General features: G+C 43.0%; 2 protein-coding genes across 3 annotated transcripts; one reads left to right on the plus strand and one right to left on the minus strand.

Annotated features, from left to right (window-relative positions):
- Positions 1-1,982: 1,982 nt before the first annotated feature.
- asb2b (ankyrin repeat and SOCS box containing 2b) lies at positions 1,983-8,156 on the plus strand. Of its 2 annotated transcripts, none has more exons than XM_087779790.1 (8): positions 1,983-2,081; positions 4,080-4,240; positions 5,349-5,504; positions 5,569-5,814; positions 6,530-6,701; positions 6,767-7,331; positions 7,409-7,562; positions 7,845-8,156. In XM_087779790.1, the coding sequence occupies exons 1-8, from the start codon at positions 1,996-1,998 to the stop codon at positions 8,015-8,017; spliced, it is 1,713 nt and encodes a 570-aa protein (XP_087635916.1). In that variant the 5' UTR covers positions 1,983-1,995; the 3' UTR covers positions 8,018-8,156. The 2 variants fall into 2 exon arrangements, with proteins under 2 accessions (XP_087635916.1, XP_087635915.1); XM_087779789.1 differs by lacking the exon at positions 1,983-2,081 and adding an exon at positions 3,793-3,925.
- A 612-nt stretch (positions 8,157-8,768) lies between these two features.
- LOC148060735 (protein FAM181A-like) lies at positions 8,769-9,781 on the minus strand. Its single transcript, XM_087780020.1, has one exon. The coding sequence runs from the start codon at positions 9,695-9,697 to the stop codon at positions 9,026-9,028; it is 672 nt and encodes a 223-aa protein (XP_087636146.1). The 5' UTR covers positions 9,698-9,781; the 3' UTR covers positions 8,769-9,025.
- Positions 9,782-10,053: the final 272 nt, after the last annotated feature.

Below are 10,053 nucleotides of genomic sequence, written 5' to 3' on the forward strand. Positions count from 1 at the left end.
TTTTAATAATTAAAGGAATGTAAAGTTTGTTTATTGCCATTATTTATTCAATATTTGTTTTCTTTCATCTTTTATTGGCTTCTTATATTTAACATTTTAACAATTTAATTGTTATGTTTTTAATGCTTCCTCTTTCTCTTATCAGAGATCTTTTTACTATTTTTTTTTTCTTTGTGACTTACTTCACACTTCACAGTGACGGTGGTTGTTTTGTAGCCACAGTGGAAAAGATCATCTTACCTCAGCCACTGACGTCTTCTGGTCTCTGTTGAGTAAAAACAAGTTCCTCTTTGCATTTTTCTGTTAAAGGTAACGCGAAAACAGAAGTTTTTGTTGTGTAATTGGTTTCAGTCAAAACTTCTGAATGGTGAGTCTGCATCTGATTCCTTACCTCTCTATTTTTTTTATTTTTTTTATTCTTCCTGTCCAGTTTGTTTATTTGATTTACTCCCTCCTTGTGTTTCTTTTCTTTTTCTCTCTTGTGTAAAAGACTAAATTAGTTTCAGCTGCTTTGTTTTTTTAGTGTTGTTGGTGCCATTGGCAGTGAACAGGGGTCATTGAAACACTCTTAACTGTGTGTGACTACACAGCCAGAACAACAAAAAGCTTTTCAACTAAAATCTCAAACCAAAAGGGCTATTTTTTTGTGGGTAAACGGCAGCAGAACTCGCCGACTCAGCTTTTTCTCATCCAAATAATGAAGGTCTCTGCTTGTAGGAAAAGCTAAATGACTCCTATCTCAGTAGATCACAATTTAAAACATTAGTAAGTAAGTAATTATTATTTGTAAAGCGCCTTTCACAGACCAGGGTCACAACGCGCTTGAATAATCAAAACAATACACAGTTAATATACATACTTTAAAAGGTCAAGACAACATGGCAGCACAAAGAAAGTTAAGAAAATGCGTGCACAAATAAAAATGTCTTAAGATGTTTGTTGAAGGATTAAGTAGATCCATCAAACGCAGAAGGAGAGGAAAATCGTTCCAAAGCTTAGGAGCAACAGCCTGGAAGGATTTCTCTCCTCTGGACCTGAACCGTGTTCAGGAACCATCAGTAGATTCTGATCCACAGACCTCAGAGCCCGAGCTGGGGTGTAAGGCTGGATCAGATCACTGATGTTAGGAGGAGTCTGACCATGAATAGCTATGAAAGTAAGAACCAGAATTTTAAAGTTGATCCTGAAAGAAACTGGAAGCCAGTGAAGAGTTTTAAGGATCAGGGAAATGTGAGTTCTTCTACTAGAGCAGGTCAGACTTCCCGCTGCAGAGTTTTGTATTAACTGCAGGCGAAACAGCTCCTTCTTCTTGTTTAGACACGAAAATAAACTGTTACAATAGTCTAAACAAGAAGACACAAACACATAGATTATAAGCTCCAGATCGTGTTGTGACATAATTTTCCTGAGTTTAGAATTCGATGCTGGAAGCTACTGAAGTTCATGTAAAATATATTTGCAATATATTTTAAATGTAACTGCACTTTGTCCTTTTAACAAAACCGAATGAATGAAAGGCCAGATTTAGCCCCTGTGCCTTGACTTTGACACATGAAAATATAAAATCTCAGGGCAGGAACAAAAACACTTGACTATGATGTCAAGTAAGGGGCAGCGTAATGGTTCTGTGGACCTTGAGCCACCAGCCAGGATTCTTCTAGTTGCATCAAAAGCTAAGCTATTCTAAAGTTGTCACCCGTCACTGTGGTGCGACTACAAGTCCAGTGGAAAACAGTTCCATCGGTCACATGTTCTGGTCCAAGACAAGGAGCCAGAAGTGACGGATGTTCAGGTGGATCATGTGAGGCAGCACGTAAGGTCACATCAGCAGCAGGCTCTGAACGCGGGTCTTCATGCCCTTAAAAGGCCTCGTCTCCTCGGCTGCTGCTCTCTCGGTCGGAGCGCCTCGTTCCTCTCTTCTGCTTCGTAACGTGGAGTCTTGTCGTCGGCAGCGCTGCTGGTGGCGAAGAAGAACTGCAGTGGAGACCTTCTGAGATGATCATGGTGAACAGAGGAGCAAGTCTCTACCACAGGCTGAACCAGGAGCTGAAGGTCCTGGAAACGAGTCCCTCCACTTCACGGTAGGAGACAATCACTCTGGGTCTTGGACTCTCCTGAAACTTCTTCAACCTGAAAACTCTTTTTAAAAGATGAATTAGAGATAAAAACAGTCCAAACTTCCAAGTTTTCATCCTGATATATGTCATGTGTACACCAGTGGTCCCAACCAGGGCTTTGTATTGGCAAGAATCTGGCGACACAATCGTATCATGATATATGGGGAAACGATACAAGATATTGCGATAATGTACAAGGATATACTTGTAGTATTGTCGAGTACTTGACTCGGCTGTTGAAGAATTTGCAGACCACATGACTCTTGACTGCAAACATGAGCTTTAAAAAGCTGGAGTCGACTTTATCCTCTCATCCTCAGACATCGCAAGGATCTAGCGGGATTTCAATGTTCATTTAGCTGCAGAGGGCGTAATGACTGCTGACATCTAGTGGCCGGAAGTTTAATTGCAACAGAAAAATGAACAACAGAACAGATTTGCAAGCTAAAAAATAAATACAATTATTATGTTTTTAAATAATCAATACAGCGCTTTATAATATTACCAACCTTCAGATAAATACGGTGAAATCATAAACAGTTTGTGTTTCATAGTTTTCAGTTTCCTTTTTTTTTTAGTAACTGTCTCATGCAGTAAAAATCAATACAACAGAAGTTACGCAATATTGTTTTGTCTGTGGCCCCGTAACAAATGCCGGGAAGCTGGGGACCACTGACCTAGCCCCGTTAACGGTCCATGAGGCACTTGTAACCAGGCCAATTTCAAAGAAAGAAAATAACAATTTATATTACACATTTTGTATTGTTTGTAACTGTCTGAAAGATATATTATTTTTTTAAATATAAGTACCAGTTAAGTTAGCGTAACTCTTGACAAGACTAGACACTTCTTGGTCACTCTTACTCAAAAAAAAGAAATATATTTATTTTTCATTTCTTTTTTTTTGCTGGCCGAGCTATTGCATTTTAGCTGTTTTTATCTTGAAGGTCGGTCTGTGAAAATAGGGTTAGGGTTAACAAAGTTTGGTGACCCTGCTCTGGAAGGTGAATCACTTTTGATGACACATGACTGACAATCACAAGGGATAGTTGACCGTTGTCCAAGAAATTTCAAACGGCCAGTGAGAGCTTTTACCTCGAAATGTGATCGAATATTAGTTTGAAACAAACAGTTGATTTTTTGTGTACAAAAACTGACAATAATAATAGTTCCAGATAGAAAAGCTATTTATGGAATAGAGGAATATACATGTGTGACTTGGCTGTTCTAAAACATAGATGCTTAATATATAGTTAATAACTTTATTGTACAAAAAGTTACATAAATAATCCAATTGTCAACCAACTCCATGTTCAAGTTTTATCTTGTTTTTCACATTAAATCTTGTCTTGTTCTCACTTCTTATGACCATGTTTGTACACAGTTATTACCACGTTTCTTGAAATGTTGCTTAGAAATGACATCATCTTGGTTCATTTCTTTCTCTCATCGTGATTTTGATGCAATATTTGACATGTGTCAGGTCTGAGGCTCGTGTGTGTGCAGTTGTTGTCAGTGGTGTGTGTGTGTGTGTGTGTGTTATCAGGAGGTCTCTCCACATGTCTGACAGGCGTCACCAGCTGCTCCACAATAACGTCCACAAATAATCACAGCAGCTGAGAGCTGCGGACTCACACACACACACACACACGCCCGCGCGCACACACACACACACACACACACACACACACACTCGCAGACGCGATGACCAAATTCTCCTACTCCGAGTATTTATCGCAGTTTCGTACCGCGGGAAATAAATGTCGTCAGACGGCGTCGCGACAGAGAGACGACCACGGAGAGGATGAGTAAGTGTGTGTTTTTGTGTCTCCGTGTGTGTGTGTGTGTGTGTGTGTCAGGCTCGGGTCACCGATCTATAACGCGTGTGATAAAAGGGGTCACTGAGAATAAAACGCATCATCTCGAGCGATGAATCTGTGTGACGTCAGCGCCTGTGTCCAGGGAGGGTGACCCGGTGGTCGCGGCCGTAAGGAGCGGAGACGTGTTGGCGGTGAAGCGGCTGCTGCCTCTCGGGCTGACGAGGGAGAACAAAGATGGGTGGATCCTCCTGCACGACGCGGCTTTCTACGGGCAGAGCGAGTGTCTGGAGAGTCTGCTGGCAGGTGATTTTATTTTATTTTTCAATTATCAATGTCACTAAGAGAAAACCCGTTTTTAAGATTGAACCTCATAATCCTGATGAGATGGACCGCCCGGGATGTCAGGTCATGTGATGAACAAAACGAACGCCCAGGTCATCACGTGTGGCCCTCAAGAGCTACTGGGTTTAAAATTAATATCAAACGTAAAACCTCGAATTAACAAAATCATAAAATTAAACTTTTTCTAGTGAATTTAGTTTATAAAAATAAATCATATTTTCCTTTTTAAATAATGTCTTAATTATATTTTTAGTGGTCCAAAATTGTCACAATATTCAATTTAATTGTTTTGTCTTTTTACTATTTACGTGATGATCGACTTGAAAAAAAAGAGTTATTATAATCCTAAATAACAATGATTGAGTTACAGTAAGGAACATTGATTAATCTATGTTTTATTTTACTAAAATAATATTTTTTTAGCACAATTTTATTTTGGTCATACTTTTTATAATGGCTTATTTTAATTTAAAATAGCTTCCACTTCTTTCCTGTCAATCACATTTTTATTTACAATAAAAAATAATAATTCTTGAGCAAACTATTCGATTTTTCTTCCGTGATTTTGTTTGCCCATGTGATCCCAGTGATGCTAATGCTAGCTCCGCTAACACAATCACGTTTGTCGGTCCATTTGCAGTGTGTGACATGATCTTTTTTTTATTTATTATTTATTTGTTCACCATCAGATAGTTAGGGAACAAGTTCATCACATCAAGTCCTAATAACTTTGATAATATATAGATTAAGATGGAATAGATAAAATGAGACTAAAATGTCACAAATTCACAGTGAAACCACATCAATTCCATAAAACATTAAACAAAGAAATATAAAATGTGACCCCTAAGCACAGCATCTATGAGACACCCGGTGTAGAGCTCCTGCTGTGTCACTGTCTAGTGAGAATGTGACTTTCATGGCACTGGAAATGGAATGATCTTTTTTTCTTGAACCATCTGGTTCTCCAAAAATTGTTTGGGTTGTAAAAGGCTTTTGGGCTGAACTGTTCGATCAGCTCAGACCATGCAGAGGTCACAAGGGTCAAATCTGACGTCTCCCTCTGCAGCTCAGCCGACCTCTGTGGACAAGAGAACCCTTCAGGAACAGACCCCCCTCCTGCTCGCCGTGTCACGCGGTCACACGTCATGTGTACGAGTCCTCCTGGAGGCCGGCGCCGACCCGGACATCAACAACAAGAACAAAGAAACTCCTCTCTACAAAGGTGACTCTCTAGTCAAGCGACCCTCTGGTCACGTGACCACCTCAGAAACGCCTTGTTCCCTCAGCGTGCGCGTCCGAAAACCTGGACCTGGTGGACCTGCTGCTGTCGTTCGGGGCCACGGTGAACCAGAGATGCTGCCAGGGCTGGACGGCTCTTCACGAGGCCGTGTCCAGGAACAACACGGACATCTGCGAGGTTCTGATCCGAGCGGGAGCCGCCGTGAACCCGGCGAACACCTACAGCTCCACGCCTCTGATCGCAGCCGCACAGCGAGGACACATGAGGGTCCTGAAGTACCTGATCAGGAAAGGTAGGCGGGTTACTGTGACATCATGTATGGATAGATAGATAGATGGCTGGATGGATGGATGGATGGATGGATGGACGGACGGATGGATGGATGGACGGATGGATGGATGGATAGATAGAAAAGGGTTACTATATAATTCATAATAATACAATAAGTTGTCAGGTGATATATTATTAAACTTATTTTTAATCTAATTTACCTTTTATTTATTTAAAGATAATCGAGAAAGAAACTTGATATAATATTAAATACATTCGAATTTTGATATATTATTTTTTAGTAACAAAATCTAATAAGATAGATCAATTGTAATTATAATTATAATAATAATAATTATTATTATTCAAGGTCATTACTCAAGGTCAACTTGCCATTAGATTATAAAACAAGTTTATAAATAATAAATAATATAATAAAAGTATAAATAAAAAACAAAATAGGCTTAAGTTGTTATTTTATCGTTTAATATTTAATTAAAAAAATGGTATAAAGTAATTTATTTTCAATTTTATTTATAAAATACCAACAGAAATGGACAAATAAAAGAAATGAACGAGTAGAAAAAACTACAAGATCTCTAAATTAAGTTATATATACAGTTGAACTAGTAATAAATATTAGAATATTTGGCCATCAGACATGTTCAGCTCCAGAGTCTGGTCCTTTTCATAAGATCTTCAAACCAATCAAATACAACTAAAAACGTTCATTCCAGGTGCAGACGTCAACCTGCAGACGTGCGACGGCGTGACTGCGTTGCACGAAGCCGCCAAGAATGGACACGAGGAAGTCGTCGCGGAGCTGCTGAGGAGCAACGCCGACGCCAACAGTTCCACTGACGGAGGCTTGATGGCGCTACATGTGGCGGCGCAGCACGGTCACCACCAGTACGTGTCTTTTTTAAACCCCCTTGGGTTGATATGGTTCTGTCTGACTGGGTGTCTCTGACCAGGATCGTGTCTCGGCTGGTCCCGGTGACGAGTCGGACCAGACTCCGGCACAGCAGTGTCGGCCCGCTCCACCTGGCAGCTGAGCACAACCACCACGCGGCGGCAACTGTCCTGCTGAAGACCGGTTCTGACGTCAACGCCGTCCTCGCCCGCCAGCACGCCCTTCAGCACGCGGACCGTCGAGCGACGCCGATCAGTTTCGCTGCCGCCAACGGCCACGTGGAGATGGTGCAGCTGTTGCTCAGAGCTGGCGCCCGCCTGACCCTTGACCCGGTCAGTCCTCTGCTGCTGGCGGTGCGTCGCGGCTGCATCAGAACCACAACGGTTCTACTGCGGCACGAGGCCGACGTGAACGCCAGGGTCCCGTCACACGACACCACGTTCCCAGCGGCCGTCGCTCTGTGTGTTGACAACCTGGCGCTGCTGCGGCGCCTCCTGCAGTACGGCTGTGACGCCGACGCCTGCTTCACCTGCCGATACGGCAGCGACCTTCATCCTACGCCGTGTCGTGCGGACGACCTTCACGACATCTTACCTCCAAACCAGCCCGCAGATCAACCCACACAGGTGTGTTGGCGACACTCTCTCCACTAGATGGTGGTAGACTCTCGTCTCTGAACCTCCCTTTTTCCCAACCCTCTCAGTTCTGCGAGTGGATCTCGTCTGCAGCTGCCAGGGAACATGCTGGTCCGGTCATCGACCTGCTGCTGGACCACGTTGACCAGGTCCACCTGTGTAGCAGACTCACTGAGGTCTTGAGTGCCCGAGATGACTGGAAGGAAGTTCTGTGCAAAACGAGTGAGTAGATCCAACTTTTCTATCAACTTCCCAAATGGGCGTCCCCCAAGGGTCAAGACTTGGCCCTTTTTCTTTTCAATAATTTTATTTATTTTCATAGAATCATAATAAATGCGAACAACCTGGCTAGATTTGAAGGGTTGAAGCATATTTGATAAATCTCATCTCTCATGAACATTGAATGGAAGCACACAGGAGGCCAATGAAGAGAGGTTTTCTCCTCAGTGTAGAAGATCGTTGCAGTCCACTTGTCAACGTCACCTCTCTGTCTATTGACTACAGCGTCTCCTCGCCCGCTGCTCCACCTCTGCAGGATCGCAATCCGGCGCCAGGTGGGACGCCACAGAACCCTCCTCAGCCTCCCTCTGCCCGACAGACTGGTCCGATACCTCACCTCCTCTGACGTCCCGAGTGAAGCCGACGTCACGGACACAAATAGCGCCATCTTTTTTTAGCCGCCCTCAAAGCTCGCGTGTGTCCACTTCATCTATTTATAAGAGTCCTGATGTGAAGTCCTTTTGTTCTGCGGCGCCTCGCCAAACCGTGGAAATAAACCTGGAGAGGAGGAATTCATTCTTCTCGCTTTGACGCTGACCCACATTCTATTCTGATGGTTCTAAAAGTAGAAAACCTTAAAGTTCGTTCACTCAAGGACGGGCAGTTATCTGATCTTATACCTTTTAAAGTATAGTAGTTGGTCTTTGATTATAAAACGTTTTTATGAAATATTCTGATCATCAAATAACAAACTCTAAATATGATAATGATTTATTTATTATCTACATATATCTTATTCATAATTTATGTTTGACCTTTTTCTCTAATCTATTATAAATGTGATTGTTTTTAACATAAATTAAATTTCTTTATTATGTCAATTATTTTCTTTCAAATAATATTTTTTTATATGATTAGTAATTCGTTATTATTGTCCATTCTTTTTGCATTGAATTATTTTCAAACTTTTTTAGCATTTATTAGCATTTTTTGCAAAATATACCCTTTTGAGGCCATTTTTTTTTACATTTTAATCGTATTTCATGTCCAACCTTTAGTTTAAAAGTTTATTATTGAAATGCAATTTTATAACTCACGATCCATTTTCCGCGAGTTCCAAATTCGTCGCGCTAGTGTTAGCTTAGCGTCACAAAGTTACTTCACAGATTCAAGACAGAGAACGGTTATTAGGGTTTAAAAAAGGTTTATTTATGATAATTATTTTCTCAGATGTTGAATAATCTTGAAAGAGAACTAGCTAGAAAAGTAGCAGAGTAGTTGTTCCTGAACTTTAAATATTCCGAGTGCTCGCTGAGGCGACATTAGCAGGGGCTTTGAAACGGGTGTTTCTCCGCAGAGGTTTTCGTATCGATCCAAACTCACCATCCCTTTTTTTTATTTGGCGAGGGAAGAAAGGAACATCCTGTAAGTGCTTTAAAGGTGAGTCAGGAAAAACCTTCCTGGCGTCAAATGAACCCGAAGACGCTGAAGATCGGCGATGGCATGGCGGGTTTTGTTGGAATGGGTTTGATGACGACGTGCGTGTGAATCCTCGGTCCGTACGGAGGCTCCCCCAGAGTCCCTGCTGTCTTGCCCCACAGACTCAGCGTGGGATGCGGGACCAGGATGTGGCTGTGGACCAGTGGGTGTCCCTGGAACTGTAGGGGGCAGCAGGCGCAGATGCTCAGGCAGTGGTGAGCGTTCACGTCCACTTTCGTCTCCGCCAAATTCTCCGCCGACTTCGGCTTGTCGTCGCAACGAATATCCAATTTGCTCTTCTTCAGTTCTGAGTGCTTGTACTCGGGATCGGTTGAAGGGAGTTTGGGTTCCTCCCAGAAGGAGGCCGGCAGTTGGCGCTTCCTCATGGGCACCTGCTCCACGTCCTCCTGAAATCCAACACTGACCTTCTCAGGGGCCTTGCTCTGTTGAACACCTCCCGTCTGTTTCCCGTACTCAGTGGCCCGGTGGCACTTTGGGATCCTGGAGTACCGTTGCGAAAACCGCTTCAGCTGCTTCTGGAGGTACTTCCGGTGGTCCACGGAGCGACGACAGGGAGCCGACTTGTCCAGCGCCGCCTTGATGTCGCTGGAGGCCAGGTTGACAAAATTGAGCAGAGTTTTAACCTCGCTGTCCGCCATGACGCCCAGGATATAGAATCCAACGCTTAAATCCGTTCAGAGGTGACTCCTCACATCATCGCACCTAGACCCGCTGGACCTCCTCCGTTGAGCCGCAGCCCTGCACAGGACCACTTCAACCAGTTGAATGAATATAAACTCCTTGTAGTTACGGCTCTTTCCTTGAACCAATCAGCGACCCCGGATCTCTTACAAAGCACCCCAATCAGCTTCCAAGCACCGCGCTATCGGATTCTTCCCCACTGCGAAATGTTGTCATGGAGATTGCACTTAAAAAAGCCGCCGGAGGAAGCCCCGCGCCCGCTTGTTTGTCCGCAAATTGGTGACAAGAGCATATGATTCCAGAATCTTCCGAA

Source organism: Callionymus lyra, chromosome 18 (genome assembly GCF_982586985.1).
Source record: "Callionymus lyra chromosome 18, fCalLyr1.hap1.1, whole genome shotgun sequence".
Taxonomy (NCBI): domain Eukaryota; kingdom Metazoa; phylum Chordata; class Actinopteri; order Syngnathiformes; family Callionymidae; genus Callionymus; species Callionymus lyra.